The 20551-nt window shown below is 44.0% G+C and overlaps 2 protein-coding genes across 2 annotated transcripts; both read left to right on the top strand.

The window, feature by feature from the left end:
• The first annotated feature begins 3937 nt into the window (after positions 1-3937).
• On the top strand, positions 3938-14316 carry fhdc2 (FH2 domain containing 2). The gene is made up of 12 exons (XM_083915744.1): positions 3938-4103; positions 5210-5805; positions 5904-5965; positions 8087-8189; positions 8441-8526; positions 9113-9213; positions 9542-9612; positions 9932-10039; positions 10296-10366; positions 11118-11235; positions 11322-11486; positions 11624-14316. Exons 2-12 carry the CDS (start codon positions 5335-5337, stop codon positions 13574-13576), a joined length of 3309 nt encoding a protein of 1102 aa, XP_083771870.1. The 5' UTR covers positions 3938-4103; positions 5210-5334; the 3' UTR covers positions 13577-14316.
• A 2136-nt stretch (positions 14317-16452) lies between these two features.
• On the top strand, positions 16453-20098 carry rhogd (ras homolog gene family, member Gd). Its single transcript, XM_083915644.1, has 2 exons — positions 16453-16508; positions 17141-20098. Exon 2 carries the CDS (start codon positions 17170-17172, stop codon positions 17743-17745), a length of 576 nt encoding a protein of 191 aa, XP_083771770.1. The 5' UTR covers positions 16453-16508; positions 17141-17169; the 3' UTR covers positions 17746-20098.
• The last annotated feature ends 453 nt before the right edge of the window (positions 20099-20551 follow it).

Below are 20551 nucleotides of genomic sequence, written 5' to 3'. Positions count from 1 at the left end.
TGCGGTCTCTCATCAGCCAGTTAGGGATAAATTTAGTTTCCATTGCTTCACTGACATAATTTATGGAGCGTTTGATTCATTTCACATATGAGGAGACTCAAAAGCAGGGATCGAAAATGAGAGGAGTCTTTCATTTCACAAAAAAAGAGACAAAGAGATGCAAGCAAAGATGGAGAAGAAAAAGGCTGATTTGTCTATGTCGCTGTATGTCCCTGTGTCATTGTGAGCCTCTAGTGGAGTGCGACTGTTCTGGCTAGTGTAATGACCGTACCAGCTGGGGCAGGAAGGTTACTGAGGGTGGGAGAGTCTGGGCTAGTGTTTTTGCAGGCCAATAATCCCCTTTATTGAGTCTCAGGAAATCCTAATTGGAGTCGGAAGTGGCTCTAGTGGCCAGATGTGCGAAGACAAACAGTCGACTCAACCCCAAAGGACAACTGACCACAAGCCCCTCAGCCACCCTGCTGAGTTTAATTTACACACACACACACACACACACACACACACACACGCGCGCACACACACACACACACACACACACACACACACACACACACACACACACACACACACACACACACACACACACACACACACACACACACACACACACACACACACACACACACACACACACACACACACACACACACACACACACACACACACACACACACACACACACACGTACGCTTCCCCTCATTCTAACCTGGGGGAATTTACTCAACTCAACAGACACACACGTGTGCACATGCATCCAGTGCTAAAACTGTGTGACAGTAGACAGCTTGGTAAACAAAGCAAAGCATCAGCTGTGCACTTAGGACGGTCTACAAAAACAAAGGGAGGTACAGGGTTCAGTCATACTTCTCTCAATCGATAATAAAGCTGGAAAAGTGACCGGTACTGTTACAAAAGCACATAATGAAAATTCTTTAACAATCAATGTACAAGAAACCTACAAAATGGAGGAAAAAAGAAACTTAAAATATAAACATGCATGCCTGCTCTGACAAAGAGATGAAAACCACAGACAGAGAAAACTTCCAAACGTTAGAATCACAGCCCTCTCATCCTTCTGTCTCCATAATATTTGAATCATCGTCTGGCCTGTCTGTGAACACCAAAAATGCAAAGGCACAGCCACGTGTGAAAGCCTCTGTGTCTTTCATATAACATATGTGGGAATTGATATACTCTAAATTCTCATATATGGAGCAGTCATGTATGAGTGATGTGAGTGCATATGTGTGTTTGTGTGTTAGAGAATTTGGGAAAGATAGGGCAAGACGCTGAGAGTGTGCCTGTGTTGTCTGTCTCTTGCTGTCTCTCCTTATCAGGCCGGCGGTCTGACTAAAGCCAGAGATCCTTGTCAGGCTGTTCTGGATAAGTGCATGTGATCTGAGTGCAGCTGGGAAACCAGGAGAGATCTGAGTAAGCTGGGTTTGATTAGGAATACCTCCCCAGACCTAACCGTCCTAGTCTGCGATCAGACCCAGGTGTTTGTATGCGTACACGCATTTTTTCACGCACACATAATACACACACTATGTGTTTAATACCCCCGCAGAGCCGTAGTCACACTGACCTATTTACACCACCATGGAATAGCCAAGACCCAGGAGGTCGACCAGACTGGCAGAATAACACCAAGCCCCCATACGGGTGTATCAATAGTTTCACATGGAATAGTTTTACAGCCATTTTTACACGCTATATAAATGGGACATCTGGGAAAAAAATCTATTGTATTGATTTCTTTACATCCGGATTCATTTTCTGCAGTGTGAAAAACCAATTGCAACAAAGGTCACTGCAGAGAATTTGATCACTGTAGCAAAAGTACTGTGTCAAACAAATGTCCTTTTTGTGTGTGTGTGTGTGTGTGTGTGTGTGTGTGTGTGTGTGTGTGTGTGTGTGTGTGTGTGTGTGTGTGTGTGTGTGTGTGTGTGTGTGTGTGTGTGTGTGTGTGCAGCTATGATTATGTGCTTGTGTAAGTTAGGGGAGGTGGGAGCTAACGGCCTTCACCTTAACCTCACCGTAACCCCTCTTGGACTTCAAAGCGAGATTAAGAAGGGCTAACACTTGTTGCATGGCTGCAACCACCCCACCAAACTAAGAGCTGAGCTCCTAAAGACTTGTTGCTGTTGGGGTTTCATGTGTTAAAGGTGGCATATTGTTAAAAAAAAGAGATTTTCACATATTTTTTGGTTATAAAGCAGGTCGAGGTGTTATATAAATATAGGTAGAAAGTGCCACTACAGTCATTACCTGGCTGCATTGACAGTGAGAGGCGAAGAGCGCAGATGTGGTAGACCTGGAAAAGTTGACCAATCACAAATTACCCAGCCCAGTCTGGCTTTTTTTGGAGATGGAAAACAGATAACTTTCAGACAGAGGGTTAATTGAGTATGAGGAAAAAATGTGCTTTTTGAACATTAAAGCATGTAAACGTTCTAGAAAACGAAAATACAAGTGTGGACAAGTATGAAATGAACATAATATAGGTCCTTTATACCTCATTTTTCCATCGAGAGGAACAGGTAGCAAGTTTCCTCGAGGCAACAAAGTAATGTCACGCTTATGATCCACCAATTTAGAGATATTTTCTCGATCAAGGATTTGAGAAAATATACTTTTTGTCACTATCATATGTCTATGCAACACAATTTAACTTGAATGAATTGATCTCCCCTCACACTCACACAGGTTCACACACACATGTTACACATGAGCACCCTCATGCACATTCATTCACTAAAGAATGGGCCGAGTGAAGCACAGGCTTCGAATAGCACTGTTATGCAAAAGGGGGGTACCGGCTGGGAGTAGGCAAGTAAACACATCACAGACTGTTTTGTCTCCCTGCAATTTAACTGTCCTTGTGAAACAAGTGAGGGATGCCAAGTTAACTCCTTCCTATTCATTAATCAATGTCACAATATCTGTGCATGAATACTGGCATAATATGTGTAAGTGTGCAGAGGTTGCTCGGGGCCTTTATGGACTATAAAGCTGCCGTCTCTCACCAGTGGCATTTCCTTGTATTCTGAGAAGTGCACTGTAGTCTGAAAAGTGAGTGACTGAATAGAAAGTGAAGTTTCCTGAGAGAGGTTTATTCTGGCACGGGTACACTATAACATGCCCGGCTGCACAGGCTCAACAATAGCCAGATCTTTGGGGTCGTAACCCCCTAATTACTGCACAACCCAGCGGTGATGACAACTGCCTGTCAGCGTGGTCTGTGAAAGAAGAGCTACCTGACCTGAACTCGGGAGCACCAGGTGACATGGGCCAGGAGCGCTCCAGCACCTTCGGATGAAAGGTCGGTGTTATGGTGTCTACATCCCAGCATCTGGGCCATTTCAGCACCCTATAGGGACTTCTGGTCTCTTGGCTTTCACCCCTTGTCATAGTTCATGGAGGAGATGCAGACATCATTTCCCATGTCTGATAGCCATCTGCTCCCTCTCTCAGGTTCTCAATAGCATACTCTACCTAGCCTGATCAAGGCCTTCTGCACCAATTACAGATCAGAGCCCTGCCCACTATGATGATTAGCCTGAAATAGAGACTTATCGGGTTGTCAGTACAGCTCCTGACAGCAAGCTTTCATGTATCTTATCTGGACAAAAAATATTGTATAGGCACTATATCAAGTAGCCAATCAATATTCTGGTTATTTATGTTATCTTAACACTTTTATTTGATCTTTTTTCAACACACACCAGACATTCAGTCCCACCACAACATCTTCAAAGTCTGAAAGTTGAGTTAAGATCGAGTGTAGGCCACTTCCACCTGAAAACCCCTAAAATCCGCCCATGGGAAAACTGGGAGGATACAACAAGGGCATGTCAGCGAGCGGGAGCGCGCGTCTGTCTGCGCGTTCCCTGGCGGACTGTGTGTGGAAGTTTCCCTGCAACTTTGGAAAGACGAGAGGATCGCAGCGAGTGGAATGACTCCAGTCACAGGGGATAAAGAAGATTGGGGGAAACAAAAGCCCCTGGGATTGAATCGTAAATAAAGTCTCGTATCAGTTAAAAACGCGAGCTCTCGTTGGTGTTTGTGCGGTTACCTCACTGGAGTGTCTCTGTTAACAGCAGGTAAGTGGAAGAACTTGATTTGGTTGTCCTGAATTAGAGACATGGCATGAACAGTGTTTTGTCAACCGTTTTGATTGAGGCATAACTTTTAATTTGAGGTCAAGCTGAAATGCGCGGGGATAAACGGGACAGCATACCTGGTTTTATCTGCTTAAACTAATGTTAACATGAAAAATGCCGTAACGTTTCTTTCAAGGATACGGCATGTCTTTTGAGTTGTTTTCTTTATTATTATTATTGAGAACTCGCTTCCCCAAAACCTAATGTCAATCCTATGAGTTATTGTGCAACACGCTTTGTCAAATGGTTTTTCGCTTGTCAAGATACAGATCTCATTAAATGATGGAGGCGGGTGAGATCACCGGAGGCGCTTTTTTCGCAGCGCGCTCGTGCGGCGCTCGGCGGAACAGCTCTGCAATCACGCGCATCCCCTGAAAAACTTTTACCGAAAGTTGCGTGATTCGATGTGGGTTTTTTTTTTTTTTTAACCCAAATGCTTAGCCATGTCATGATGAAAGACTTTTCGTTTGAACCAGACACCTGAAGCCTCTGAGTCACCCCTGACTGCATCACTAATCCGGTTTAAAACTTGCTGTGTGCAACCAGCTTTCAGATGGTAACCTCCCATAAGGAGCAGAGAATATTCAAAGTCATGATATCTGAAGTTTCAGACCCTCTATTTCTTGTGGTTAACTGTGCATCTTACTTACCTCGCCTTTGGTGTCTCCATGTTTTCTAATTAGAAGGGAGAGGTGTGTGTGCATGCAGCCCTGTGAAACTGAACAGGATGGGACAAGCTGTTACTAGGGGGGAGCTCCTCTTGTTCAGCTAGTACTTTCCCCAAAACACCTTGAATTCTACTGAAGGTTGAACCAGGGGTTACATTTTTAGTCCCAACTACTTGTTAGATCAGTCAATGTACTGGAGTCATGCTAATGAAAGGTGAAGTGAGGGCCAGGTGTCATGCTCAGGGGAAGTCATCAGCCTCATTTGAAGCTGTTACAAAACAGGATAGCACTGATTTTCTCTCGCTCTCGCTCTCTCTCTCTCTCTCTCTGTGTTCAATAATGTCTGAGATAAGATTTTTTTGTTGTCTTGTTTCCTAGGTTGGAACTATTGGTGGACCTTTGAACTATAGAGCTCCTTCGAAACTGTCAAACACGTCACTGACAGACTGAGCAGAGACTGCTCACCCGCCGTCTCCCCTCCCTCTTAAACCCAGGCAGCATCTATGCTCATCAACCTGACTGTGGCCATCAAAGAATCTCGTGCCTTTCATGGAACACAGCCTGCCCTTCCCGCTATCGCCCCTGACACTGTGGAAGTGACAGCCATGGAGTCGCGTCCGGTGCCGGTCGCCCCTCCACCACCTGCCCAAGCACCTCCGCCACCTCCACCACCTCCCCCTCCTCCTCCGCCCCCACCTCCACCTGGGTCCTCCTTGCCTTTTAGCCGGGCGGACAGCAGCCGCCGGAGTCGGCTGAGGAAGCTGAACTGGGAGCGCATCCCCAAAGAGAAGGTGGAGGGGAGGAAGAGCGTGTGGAACGGGGCAACCCCGGGAGAAGACGACTTCCCCATTGACCTCCATTCTCTGGATGAGCTGTTTGGTCAGAAGGACAGTAAGCCTCAGGACAGAACCAGCACCTTGAGACGCCGGTCTGCGTTGCTGCGCTGCAGATCCCCCCAGGACAGCTCAGAAGAGGTCAGATCATGAGGATGGCAGTGATATTTTTTAGCCATGTTTAAAGATGGTGAGATTTTGGGGGTTTTCCCTTAATTGTGTCCTTTCCATCTTTACAGATCTCCCTGTTGGACTCCAAACGCAGTATGAACGTTGGAATATTTCTACGCCAGTTCAAGATGTAAGCGTCTTTATTCTTAAAGGTCCCATTTCCATGCCTGTTTTAATTATAAAGCAGGTTGAGGTGCTCTATATATACTTTGAAAGTATCAAAACGCTCAATCTTCAGAGAAATGCACACAACCCGTATTCACAAACTGTGTCTTTAAATGAGCCATTAGGACTGGTTGTGATGTCACATATACTACATATAGAGGGAGAAATATAGTGAGGTTATAGTCATTCCCTGGCTGCAGTATGCGGAAAAATAATGTGTCTGCATGTAAACACGTTCTAGTAGAAACCCAAAATACAAGTATGAACCTGAAAAAAGGGCTTAATATGTCCCTTTAAGAGTTAATGAGTCAATTAGTGGATGAACAGAAAAGGAGTCTGCAAAAAGTTTTTGATAATTGATTCATTGTTTCAGTCATTTTTCAAAAAAAGCAGAAATGTAAGGATGTGCTGCAATTTATTTCTGTTTTGCATGATTGTAAATTGAAGATCTTTGGTTTGGGACGGTTGGTCGGACAAATCAAGACATTTGAAGACATTTCAAAGACCAAACAATTAATTGATTAATAAAGATAACGGACAGACTGATTGCTAATGCAAATGATGATAAATCCTCTCCCCCTAACAATTTGCTGCACAGTTCAAGTAGCCTTTTTGTCTACATTTGCTGGAGGTCACCGTCAGTCTAAACCGAAAGTAGTTTTAAGAGCAGGAAACATAAGTGTGTACAACAGTGCCCTGGGGAGCAGTACTTCACTCGAGGAGTTGAACTGGAGTGTGTGTGGCCATATATCAAAGATAGGTGGGTGTCAGAAGTGTAAAGTCTCACCAGGAGAGAGGATGTCTGGTATATTGCAGGGGACAGGTGCAGGGGAGGATGCATACTGAGCAGCAGGACAGGGGGTTTTGTAGAGGGTGGTGGGTAAGTGGCTGGGTATAGCCCGAGGAGTCAGAGTTGACACCTGCTGATGCCCTTAAAGAGTGTCTAATGTTAAAGCTACCCCCTACAGAGAGAGACCCCACTGGTGGCTTGTCGTATTCATCCAGCCCCTGGAGCCTCTTTAGCATGCAAACAAAGCTTTTCTTATTGAATGAATGAGAGCTGTTTAATAATCGTTAAAGCACACTTGCATATCAGTATTCTTATTAATGTTTCGATATTGAAAATCATGATATATGCAACATTTGCAGGTAGAAATAATGATACAAAGACATGACTAGACATCTTGCTATATTGTCATGTCTCCACGTGTTCTTGAATTGTTCACGTAGATTCAGTTTAAGAGCGGTTCTTTTCTAAACCGGATTTGTCAAGACTTGTAGGGAAAGCCATTATGTGAGAAGAGCCTCTTGTGCACACAAACATTTGTCTTGTTAGGAGTTTATGGAGCGCTCCTGTTGAATTGCGAGTGTAGTTTAAACAAAATATGGTTTTGTATGGTCAGTGTCTGAGTAGTCACTTCAATATCTTTTTATCATGTGACGGTTCTGTTTCCAGGCTATTTCAATCAGCCTTGTGTTGTCAGTAGAACTAGCTGGGGCAGATAACGCAACACACAATAAGAGAGTTAATCCATGTTTCCGCTTTGAAAGGGAGTTATAATTTATCTTAGATGTCTTTATAGGTAGACACTAACTGTTGGTGTCATAGAATTGAGATGCGAATGTTGAACTATGAATAAGGAGGGTACGCTAACAGTAGCGTGCACATAATGCAGTATGAGCATGTGTGATGGGCTTTAAGATGAGGGGGAGGAGAGAGGATAATGAAAAACTGCTGGACACGTGAGCAAGTAAGTCAGGGGTCAAACAGTCAGTCAGTTCACTTTCTGTTCTTTCACCTTGACATCTCAAGGCCTTTCCGACATTTTCTCTGGATGTCTGCCTTTTTATTTGCCCAGTGGATATGCCACTTTGTACCGCCAGTGTGGCGTCAAGCAACGCTCTCTCCCCAATGCTTTGACTGATAAGAATGGGATTGTGTGAAACATTGTGTGATCAAGGCAAAACAAAGAGCTGATACTGCTAATAACAGGAGTTTCCTCGAGGGGTGTCTGCCTGAAAAACCCATTGCATGTCAACAATGATGTCATACCAAAAACATGTCTGTTATCATTTTTTTCCACAGGCCCGCTAAGGAGATAGTTGAGGATATCAGGCGCGGTGCCGGGGACCGTTACGGAGCAGAGAAGCTCACAGAGCTCTGCAAATTGCTGCCTGACAATGACGAGGTAAAGTGCCTTTTTTTGGTATACAAATACAACAGTGACTACCTCCTCCCTTCCTCTCCCTCTTCTTCTACGCATCATCTGGCTCTGGTTAGGATGATCTAAAGTTTGCCATTACACCATGTCTTACGATGTGGGTCTGTTTCCGGAGAAGGATCGCGCCGAAAGATATTGGAATCGACTGCTAACGGCATGTTGGTTTTTTTCAATCGAGGCTGCTTCCCAGATTTGACTTAGCATCTGTTCTCTCTCAGGAGTCCCGCCTGAGGAGGTTCAATGGGGAGCGGAGCTGGCTTGGAGAACCTGATCTTTTCCTGCTGCTGTTGGTGGAAGTCCCCAGGTACACCCTTAGTCCTAGATTGGGTAAAATTACCATAATATCCCCAATACTTTCCAATTTTTTTCTTTTTTTTTTTTTAGTATTAAAAGTTACATATTTTAAAAAGTGAGAATTCATATTTAGATAGATTATAGTCGAGGTACTATATATAGGTAGAAAGTGCCACAGTGACACAGAGAGCACAGATGCAGAAGACCCAGAAACGCTGACCAATCAGAGCAGACTGGGCTTTTTCAGGAGGGGGGTCTTAAAGAAACAGGTGCTAAAACAGAGCGTTTCAGACAGAAGGTGAATACAGGTATATTCAGACAGACAGTATAGGAAAAAAAAAACATCTGTTTGGAACTTTAAAGCATGTAAACAAACCCAACACAGTTATGAACCCGAAAATGATCAAACGGGATCTATCAAAACTCCTCTTTTGCGCCTTTATTTTTATGTGACATGTCCTGCTCACATGCTTCACTTTGTGATGACGTACACTTGTTTAACTGATGCCTGATCAGGAGTGCCTTTTTGTCTCAATCATCACTCACCCCTGTCCATTCATCTTTCCATCCATCCCCCTCTTTCCTCTCCCATTTAGTTTTCGACTGCATCTGGACGCCATGATCCTGCAACAAGAGTTTGACCCTGCTGTAACCTCTCTGTGTGTGGCAGCCAGATGTCTGAGGGAGGCGGCCAGAGGTAAAGTTAACAGCAGGGGGTTGTGTACACCACCACACAAAAAGGACCTAGGTCCTTTTTATCAAATGCTCCTCTTTAGAATTAGTCTAGATCTGTAAAGTTTATACCCAGAACACAAATGTTATTAGCAAACAGAATGGCTTACCGATTGAGGAGAAAACATCAGTTCTTTTTTTTTGTATAAAAGTTTACCGGTTAGGTTGAGTGTCAGTTCAATAAAACAAAGTTGCTGACTCGTTTTACGGCCTAAATGTCAGCTGCATACACATTCATCCTCATTATTCCTTAACCTTGAGGCACAACATTGAATCTCTGTCTTCTCTCCTAGAACTGCTGAGCTGCCCTGAATTACACTCCATCCTTCGTTTGGTGCTGAAAGCAGGGAACTATATGAATGCTGTGAGTGCTTCTTCATTTTAATTCTTTTCCTCAGCTGGACAAAGCGGAATCAGTCCTTTTTTATCTGTGTACAATACACCAGTCACTAAGGTTCTGGGCGTGTGTTCAGGGGCGTCACTCTGACTGTGCACCTGGGTTTTGTATCATTGTTTGTTTAAAGTTGTGTGCGTGTATGCGCGCGTGTGTGTGTGTGTGTGTGCATGTGTGTGCATGTGTGTGCGCGTGTGTGTGCGTGTGCGTGCGTGCGTGCGTGCGTGCGTGCGTGTGTGTGTGTGTGTGTGTGTGTGTGTTATTCTGACCTTGTATGTGGCCCTCTCAGGGTGGATATGCAGGGAATGCTGCTGGTTTTCGAATTTCATCGCTGCTGAAACTGGCGGACACCAAAGCCAACAAGCCGGGCATGAATCTGCTGCATTTTGTTGCTATGGTAAGATCTGAAAAGAGAATACTATTCTTTATGTGTGTAAAGCTAGAGCTCTACAGTAAAAAAAAACGACAACAAATATTGTGGGTAAAATACATTTAGCACAGTTTTTGCAGGAAACAATCGTTTCAAAGTGTTTAGAGAACAGCAGCCTCTCAAGCCAGACTGCTCCGTCGAGCATATGATTTCAACATTAGCAAATGACGTGTTGCTTCTTTTGAAACAATAGCTGGATAATCATTTGTGTTTGTCTCCACAGGAAGCTGTGAAAAAGGACCAGAGTTTACTGTCATTTCCCAGCCAAATAGGCCATGTTGGCTCCGCCTCCAGGTCAGTCTCCTCAAAACTCAGATCCTACAGCGACTGTCTGAGGGAATATACATGCCCTGCTTAATAACATCAGTACACCCCAACAGGCTGCTAAAGCAAACATAATGTAAAGCAATTGCATTCTTGCACCCAGCTGTTAGCAATAGCTAGCTGCCTGAGAGAAAGTGGGTCATAACAACATTGGTACTCCAAGCCAATATTTAAGCTCTGCGGGAGAGTTTATAAGATAAGATAGACTTTATTGTTCCAATGGGAATTATTGCCTTGGACATCACAGTTTCTGCACAGTAAAAGAGACACTGAATACATTCATCCATCAGTTGCACCTCTACATCAGAAAAAGTGCACACATAGCAAAATATATAACAGCAATCAATGAAGAGGGACAGCTACAGTATACACACATTTCAGCCTAGTTTAGGGCTTTTAATGGGAAGGAAACAGTGGTGCCTACTTAGGGGAACCCTTACCTGTCTACCTGAGGGGAGGAGCTGATACTCACGGTGGAGAACATGAGTTGGATCTGAGATGATTATCTGCGAGGTGCTGAGGAATAACCATCCTTATTCTGCTTTTAAAAGTAAAGAATTCCCTGCATGGAGGCATTTTAAAATATTGAAATTCCTGGACCCTCACAATTTGCATTCATTTAATCTGCATATTTGGTTATCAGACCTTTCTCAAACTATGTTGCACAGCTATTTCCGTACAGTTCTTATTATAAATGTGCATGTCCTCTCCTTCTCTGCAGGTTGAGTGAGGAGTCTGTGCTGGAAGATTTATCCAAGTTAAAAAGCAGAGTGGTGGCCCTCAAGGCAAGCATCCAGACTGAGGCAGAGATTCAGAAGCAAACGCAACCTTTCCTAGAGGTATGAAACAAAGTCTGTGATATATTAAAACGTTATCTAATGTCTTGTTTTCTAAAGATGACTGTGCAAACTAAACCTGTGTACAGGTGGCCGAGGAGCGTCTGAAGGAGGCAGAGGATGAGGTGGAGGGCATGAAGATGTCTAGTCAGGCTCTAGTGGAGTTCTTCTGTGAAGATGACAGCACCTTCAAACTAGAGGAGGCTTGCAGGGTCTTCCATTCTTTTTGCCTCCGCTTCCAAAGAGCAGTCCAGGTTAGATTTACCAATTGACTGAAATATCTGTCGAAAATGTATATTGTCAAAAATAGTATAGATTTAACTCTGCACTAAGGGTCACTGACAAATTAATTCTATTAATTCAAATTAATTATTCTTTCCCCCTTTTACAGGAGAATGCAGAGCGGGAGCTGAAGGAGCAGAAACGTCTAGAGCGCCAACGTGAGATAGGAGAAAAGCGTCGCTCTCTGGCTGTTTGTACGGGCCTGGACCTAAGCCTTAGCCTCGCCAGAGAGCCTCAGAGTCAGGAGAACCAAGATGAGCTAGAGAAACTGCTGGAGAAGAACCTGAGCTGCACTTGGAGTCGACGTAGCCTGAGAAGCTCTGAATCCCGAAAACACTCCAATCACCACCAAAATGACACCAACCTCCATAACTCATCCATGCTCAAGACGTTCCCTGAGCTGGGCAGCAGCCCCACGTCAACCAGTTATCACTCCAACAGTTCCTCTGACCACGAGACCACCGCTGTGCTTTGTAGCTCCCCAGAGACTGACAGTACATGTTCCCCCGTCGACCAAGAACCTGTTCTGGGTAGAAGGAACGGGTCTCGGCACAGCCAAGCGACAAACCGGAGCATGAAAGCAGTGCAGGACTCGCACGTTGCCATATTTAGTCACTCTCAGCATGGACGTGGCTTAAGAGTCAAACAGCAGGGGCCTGAGAGCAATTCTTATGTGCTGCAAGGCCAATCGAAGCCAACAGGACTTGAAAAAGAAGCTGAGATTTCACATAAATACGTGGTTTCCATGACTACTGAATCTTTACAAAGTTCCTGCGCAAACTCTGCTGCTATACCCACAGATAAACCTGCCCTTTTTAATCAAAACCAGACTCCAGTTCATAGACATAGATTTGGCCTGCCTGTGACAGACAATTCTCGTGCTGCTCCGAGTAAATCTAATGGTTCTTGTGTTGATGAATCTGTACCTCAATCTCTTCATACAAGTGGAATATTTTCTGACACCAGGACTGGGTCGTTAAGGTACCGGAAATCTGAGAGCCAATCACAATCATCTGTAAATGCTGCAGAGAGGGTCCAGTCACAACCACAGGCGAGAGAGACGCCTACCATAACAACAAGTGCTGTGATGCCTTTGCCTGATGCAGGTTTAACAAAGCACACTGACACAGAAGTTGCGTCCGCACCTGTGGAGGAGAACTGGATGCCCTCCAGTCTACCAGGGTTTGGCCAATCGAAGCCAGAGGAGTACTCGGACTTGCCAAGTTCTGGAAGGGAGACAGCAAAACCTTACTCCCGTGTGGGTGAAACACTGGAGTGCCACACTCTGGTGAAAGGCCTTCGATCTTATGACGCCTTGTCACCCCCGACCTCTCCACTCCCGCGACCTGCACCGAGCCTCTGTTCCAAGTGGAGGAAAGAGAGGGAGGGTGACCTCCGAGCGGGTACATCACCAGGGTCTCCGACATCAAAGGAGGAGACCCGAACCATGAAGATCCCTGTGCGTAGTGGAATAGGGGCCAAAAGGGGACTTGTGTCACGTGCGGGCCCTTCGAATAGCACAAGCATTCCCAGGGTGCGCTCCAAAACTGAGCCATCAAATGGAGCCCCAACCCCCACTAACCCACCCACTACCAGCCGGCTGTCTAGTCCTCGCAGCACATCCATGCGCTCGTCTCCTATCACACGGCCTGCCGCTGTTCAGACAGAGGTTAAACGCAGTAATAGCACAAGGGAGAGGACTGTAAGTGAGCCACAAACTACAGGCAAGTCCACTTTAACCCGCAGGACCTCAAACCGATCCATACCAGAGGTCTCAGGCAGCACCCAGCCAGCCTTCGTCAGAGGAAGTCCTCTCCGTGTGTCAAAACGAGTTGCCCCACACTCTAAGACTCAGGCGCCCTCCCAGCCCCGCACCACCCACAACCCGTCCTCCGCCACAGCCAAGACCATACGCACGGCTGTCATATCCGCTGCCCGAAATAAAACAGCCAAGACAACAAGCACAAGCACCTCTCCCGCTAGCTCTAAAACCCCCACAGCTTCACGGATACCTGGTCCCAAAATGCCTGGAGCTACTGCAGCTCCGCCACAGTGGAGGTGATGGAAGTGAATGCCGTGCGTATCACGCCTTAATGGATTTCAGTCTAACATAAACTGTGGCGATTAATGAAGAGTGTGAGTCATCAGTCAGATTTCTGGTGTTAATCAGCTCTAGGTTGCCTAAATTTAACTTTTAGGAGATTTTTATGTAGGACTGAAGGCTTAGGTTCTACATATGAGAGGGAGCTGCACTGGGAGCATCAAGGACAATTCATTGCATGTGCTTCACCCAATAGCAGAATAAATCCTACCTCTTTTTACACTTCATTTGTGTCCTTTGCAGGCAATAGGACACCAAAAGACTGTCCATCTTAAAGGAACTATTCATATATAGAACAGCAGTAAAACACAACCAAGTGACATCACTCTGTGCCTTGTCCAGATTAATCGTAGTCTGTGTCAAGTGTGCTTTGAAGAAAAAAATTAATATGGGAAACTGTTTCAGTCTCTCTAGCATTGAAAAAAATCAAAGTTGTTGTGTCCAAATGTTTTGAATACTGTGACCCTCCGCTAAGTGATCATTGTGCTCTCACACTTGGCTGTCTTACAGTCCAAACTGAACTCGGTACAACATTGAGCTGTTTATCCTCTTGTTGAGAGGCCTCATTGTTCTGATGCACTTTACAAACTGAAGAAGAGGCCACAAGGAGATGATTACTGTAATTTTGTAATTTTTATTTTGTATCAAAAGATTCTATAACTTTATTAAATAGCATCGGTTGTCATGCACTGCATTATGTGGATTTATTAAAAAGAATATGAAAAAAGATGGTGGTCTGAATAATAGTTTCTGTTTCTGAGAAAGGTGCTCATTCGTTAAAATAAAAACTACCTGTGTTTGCTGCAGATATACAGTATATTCTCATCAGTTTTGTTTTGAGATGAGCACTAGCTTCAAGAGCTTTCACTTTCAAGGTCCCCACTCCTCATCAACTGCTGCCCTTGCATCTCGCTGTCCTCTGTCTTCTTGTCACCCTCCTTTTTCTCTCTCGCTCTCGTCTGAACTCCCTCTTGCTGCATCTCTTGACACAGTCACCCCTCCCCATCTATGTCAGTGGCTGTTGTCATGGAAATGCTACAGACGTCCCAGGGAATCTACTGGCAGAATAGCGGGGTGCAAGGGTTGGGGTGGAGGGTGACAGTGGGTGTAGGGTCCCAGTGGGAATTCTCTCTTTATAGGCTGCAGTGACGCCAGAACCTCTTGGGAAAGGCAATAAACCGGTGCCTCTTTGTGTTCTGGGGTGTCCGGTTGTCGGTCAGTGCTGGCCTCTTAACCTGGCTCAGTGTATAGAGATGACATCATCAACAGGTCTCCAGGGGTGCAGGGCAGAGTAGTCTCAAGTGGTCCCTCTTTTAGCTGCCTTCATGTATTCTGCATTGATCTGAAAGCACTGGCTTAGTGAGAATAATGACTAGTCTGAAGGTGAATAAGTGATATATGTGCTTTAAGACCGGTGCTGACCAAAGAGAGGAGGAGGTCCAGGAGACAGGGTTGTTTTACGGCCTTTGTATATGGTGTGTATACATACGTTACAGTGTACACTGGTATTTAATGGCGAAAATGTGGCAAGTTCAAGCGAGACGGTAAAGTCAGAGCATCAATGCACTCTAATTTTAAAAAAACTAGTAAACTACAGAAGCATCCTCCCTCAACTGCAGTGACATTGACTGGGTTTAAAAGTCAGTACGGTTTAGGGACATCCCTTTCAACAGTTGCCACTTTTGAGATCCAGATTATACAGCCTATGGTTTTTAATAAGGGGTCATGTACGCATTTTAAGTGGTAATTATTGTGATTAATAGGTCAAATTCATGTAAAAATTGTCTGATAATTGCTTTACCGAAGGAAATAAATGCTGTTTGTTGCAGGAGAAAATATGCCATCCCCATTTATAAATCTGGCAGTTGATTATTAAAGAGATTATAAAATAATTTCCCTCGGGATAAATAAAGCTTCTTGAATCTTGAATTTGTGGATGATTTGGGATATTTTCAGGGGCAATGGTAGAAAGTAACCAAGTATGTTTATTCAAGTACTCTACTTATTTCCATCTATTCTGTAGCAGTGATGGAATGTAAATAATAGGCCTAGTAGTACATTTCTTCAATCACTAACATACAAATTTGAGGTACAATTCTTTACATGAGTAGGCTTACTTTCATTGCATGCTACTTACACTCCAGTACACATCAGAAGCAAATATTGTATTTTTTACTGCACTAGATTTCTCTGATAACGACTATAGTTACTTTTCATATTATAGTTTTTCATACCCTTCATCTCCAGTGAAATCCATGTATCACTTAATGTGTTGAATTTGAATGTTTGGGATAAACTGAAGGATGAATTGTTCCTTTATGTGTTCAAAAGAATGTCTTGCTTCTTAAGTTGAATACACTTTTTGACTAGCCAGTTAACCCTAAAATAACACCCTGAAAGGGCGCAAATAATAGAGTATTTTTACGCTAATTTTACTTTAGTTTAAGCTCCCAATATCTCTTCCACTGCATGGAAAGCACTATCAGAAATACAGGATCAGAAATGATCGAACCTGTCATGTTATTCTGACACCACACATGCAGTTACAGCCAAATATAAAAGTTGAAAACCATACAGACCAAACAGGTTATAATAACAACAACAACAACAACAACAACAACAACAACAACAACAACAACAATAATAATAATAAAAACCTCTTTGTACAGAGGTTTTCAACACAGGTCACATGGAAGTTAGAAAACACACAGGAAACAGAACAGCTCACGGCTTAACAACGCCCTCTAGTGTCACGGAAACGACTGTCACCAAATAAAACTACAACTACCAGTGTGCATTGCTTCCGTACGTCCTTTTCTACGTAATGGACAGCTCCCCGGATGCGGCTGTGATTGACTATACCAGGCAAAAAGAGATCGAAAGCCAAGTGGCGGTAAGTCACAAAATACATTTATATGTCACTATTACAGTAAGCAACTACTTCTGAGACATATATTAGAACATAATATATTTTTTAAAGTCATTTGTAGGAGGTTATCGGAACAGGAACAGACCCTTTTGAGAAGTGGCTTGCAGTTAAACTTTCAACTTGTTTGCTAACTAGCTAGCTTGCTAGCCACTAAATGCGCTAGTTCCTTAGCTCGACGCTAACAACCGGGGGAACGCCTAGTATCATCAGTGAACAGTGCGAAATGATAAGCGTCTCACTTTTGATACATTTGTTCTCCTTTGTTCGAGGTCGAAAGTTAACGTAGATCTGTAATAATTGCAAACGTTGTTTATTAGTACACGGCTGGTATTGTAACTTGAGCTTACCTGTGTACGTTAAATACATCGATGGGCTAACGCTGGCGGCGGTTAGCACGTCTGCTAATTGGGTGAGAAGTTCTGTTACTTTAAAAAACTGCTGACGCAAAGTTATTGGCCAGCAGTTTTAACTTTTGTCCTTAAAATATAAATAATCCCCTCCGTATAACTGCTGTTAAAAAGCTTGGATCAGCCTCTCAGGGCATGGAGTATTGCAATTATAAGTAAACCCAGGTGCCCTTTTTCTTCTGTTGTCAGGTGCTGCAGCCCCAGTGGTCGTAGGCAGGATGCAGACCATAAAGTGTGTGGTGGTGGGTGATGGGGCAGTCGGTAAAACCTGCCTACTCATCTCTTACACCACCAATGCCTTCCCAGAAGAGTACATTCCCACAGTGTTTGACAACTACAGCGCTCAGATGAGTGTGGACGGACGCACTGTCAGCCTCAACTTGTGGGACACAGCGGGCCAAGAGGAGTATGACCGCCTGCGCACGCTCTCCTATCCTCAGACCAATGTTTTCATAATCTGCTTTTCCATTGGCAGCCCCTCCTCCCATGCAAATGTCAGGCACAAGTGGCACCCAGAGGTGTCTCACCACTGCCCCAATGTGCCCATCCTGCTGGTGGGCACCAAGAGGGACCTGAGGGGCGATGCAGAAACAGTGAAGAAGCTGAAGGAGCAGGGCCTGGCTCCTACCACCCAGCAGCAAGGCAACGCCCTGGCCAAGCAGATCGGGGCTGTTAAATACATGGAGTGTTCCGCTCTGCTGCAGGATGGTGTCAGGGAGGTGTTCGCTGAAGCTGTGAGGGCAGTGTTGTATCCAGTCACGAAAAAGAACCCCAAGAAGTGTGTGCTGTTGTAATACATGGTTACATACATGATTTGGACTGTGGAGAGGGATGATGGAGATCCACAGATGCAAAGGAAGGCTGAGGAATAAACGTCGTCAGCTGGCTGCCTCCATAACACCTACAGCAGTTTAGACTTTGTTTTCAGCTCCTCTGTTACTCCTCTCTTCCTTATTCATCTCTTGGAGGATTTCACTCCATTGCCATCATCACCAAAGTGACTATGCCGAAATTGGGGCAACAGACCGAATCTCTTCTATTTTTCTTAGATTTTAACTTTTGATATTTACACTTTTCTCCAACTTTACATCTGTTCTAGATTTATAGCTTCTCTGCTTTGCCTTATAAAATGCTGATCATGGTTGTCACAAGCCATAATAACATCCAAACCAACCAACCAAGCTACCCTGTCTGACTGGAGAGAAGAGATCTGCCGTTGTTCAGGTGGAGAAATAACTACCTCATACTCTCACCTAGGTTGCATCTCATGAGTGTCAAGCGACATAACCATCAAAATGCTTTGACTTGCCTATTTAGATGTAATAAACAAGCCAAGTAGAGGGTAAACAAGTTTTCATTTCAAGCAGCTTGAGTGCAGACATGGTGTGATGACTTCCGGACAAATGCCAGTACCCCATAACCAATATAGATCAGAGGTTAAACTCTCATGCTGCCGTTCCCCTTGTGCTCAGTCTGGCATGTTGGAGCTGTCTGGCACCCTGCCCTTCCATACCTTGCACTGCTCTCTCATTGCCACGCATGGAAGAGCCAGTAGGCCTTTGAAGAAAAGCAAGAACCATTGAAAGCAGCAAACCACTTGTCCTCGTCATTAATAGAGGAGCAGGTGCTTTAAGGCCTCTGCCAAATTAACCCACATTGGTACAGGATTTCTCGAGCTGGCATATCAGGAAGTCAGGTTGTAGTACAGCTCTCCTCTGTCTACGTCTTAACTCTTGAAGCTCACACCGAGTGCCATTAAAACATGCCTAAGAATTACTTTTTGACAGGGTGGGGTCAAAGAGACTATATTTTGTCTAATTATGTTGAATTTACTCTGTAAATGATTTTTTTCCTTAAATGTTTTTAACCTACAAGTGTGGTTATGGCCAAAGTTGAATATATTTTTTGTAATAGCCTATGTTTATTTGATCAGTAAGATGTTTGCGTGTAATAGTTAATACTCATATTTGATAAACCAGAACTCCATAATGATCCCTTTGTCATTACATTATTGCCTTACATTTAAGGTCAACAGACTATGACCACTGCCTAATTAATTCAGTATAGCATATAACACCAGAATATGTTTTAACTGGCTTGTGCGAGGCTATATACACCTCTTTTCCTATATTGTTGCGGTTAGTGAAAAATAATTTCATCTCGGAAGAAGCAGCCTGCCATAGCAGCCTTGTTAATTTTTCTACCATGTACCAGCAGTTTATCCACAATATGTAGAGAGCCTTCTATTTGGTCAGGTGCCTTATCCAAACCAAAGACCATAACAGTGGTCCTTTGTCAAACCCTTCTCATTATAGTGATTGAAGTGCCACAAGGTCCGACCATCTCTGGGTTTATTTTTGTAATTTTCCACTAACGTTCTGCCTTAGTTCCTGCCAGTAAACACACGCTTCTTGCAGGCCCCTTTGTAAGACACAGGTGCTAAACTGACATCTTGTTCGGCAAGTCGGCATTTGTGAAACGGAGCAGTCGTGGCCCACAGCTCTTAACAGATTGTGGTTTGCATCCCTGCATCGCGCGGTGAGGGCAAGGCATCACAACTTGCAAATAAGGTTAGCAAGAGCTGCGATGGTGGAACGTGCCTCGTCACAAGATTTTTATACATTTTATAAAATATTTTTTTGTTATGACCGGTTGCTCATTTGTGCTTTCAGTAATAACAGCAACCCTTTTACTATAGTAATGTTCATTTACTCACTCAAGTGGAGTGTATATATAAGTCAGCCTAGATTGTGGCCTGTGTAAAGTCTAGAATAACCTAAGCGCAGCCCAAGCGGGAGGTTTTTATGCAACAACAGTGATGCGGTTTTCAAGATCTGCCAAAGGATGTGTAAAGAATTTCCCAGATCGGTGTGTGGAGGGTTGAATGTAAGTGCACAATATGTCAAACTGTCAACTGTGGTGAGCTTGTTTTTTTGCCATGTCCTGATGTCACTCAGATAATGCTGTTGAAGTGGAACATACACCTGTGGGCTCTCTGTCTGTGTCCCGGAGCTGTATGCTGCCGTGTGCGTGGTACTACGCTTTTACACTGGGAACTTGATTTGTAGAAATCTGTTTGTAATTGTTTTATATATAACAAAAGCATATTTGTATAAATGAACTAACAGTGAGATGATTTTAAATTATGCCAAATAAAATGGTGGTTAAAACCAGTCACTAGATATTTTTTTCCTTGCTGTTTTGTATTTTGATAAAAGTCTAGTGTTACACACAATCAGTGCATGACTGCACAGCTGTACAATAACAATGGAAGAATATAGTCATGCTGAGAACTGAGTCACACATTGACACACGGCTACTTGTATTTTCAGCTCAGGAAACCACACTATGTTCCTGTAGCATATATATTATGACTTACCGGTAGTTCATTATCTTTCATGTTAATGTTATTTCAGTTACCATGTCCGAACACTAGATGGACACAGCCATCTAGCTCAGCTCTATATGATCCAGAATGAGTGCCATTCTTCAAAGCCTGTGTTTCTTCCTATACATTTGGAGTTAATGGTCTATACCCATCCAGTTTTCAGGGGCCATCATTCAACTTATCAGACAACCACAAGTTCAATCAGTTGCAGG

Source organism: Echiichthys vipera (genome assembly GCF_963691815.1).
Source record: "Echiichthys vipera genome assembly, chromosome: 6".
Lineage (NCBI taxonomy): Eukaryota > Metazoa > Chordata > Actinopteri > Perciformes > Trachinidae > Echiichthys > Echiichthys vipera.
This window is presented reverse-complemented; position numbering and strand designations above follow the sequence as displayed.

Bases quoted from the DNA above. Each gene is read 5' to 3' on its own strand.
- fhdc2 (XM_083915744.1), top strand. From the start codon at position 5,335: ATGCTCATCAACCTGACTGTGGCCATCAAAGAATCTCGTGCCTTTCAT. The intron at 8,190-8,440 runs GTAAAGTGCCTT...GTTCTCTCTCAG, and splicing joins TGCTGCCTGACAATGACGAG to GAGTCCCGCCTGAGGAGGTT. The intron at 10,040-10,295 runs GTAAGATCTGAA...TTGTCTCCACAG, and splicing joins TGCTGCATTTTGTTGCTATG to GAAGCTGTGAAAAAGGACCA.
- rhogd (XM_083915644.1), top strand. From the start codon at position 17,170: ATGCAGACCATAAAGTGTGTGGTGGTGGGTGATGGGGCAGTCGGTAAA.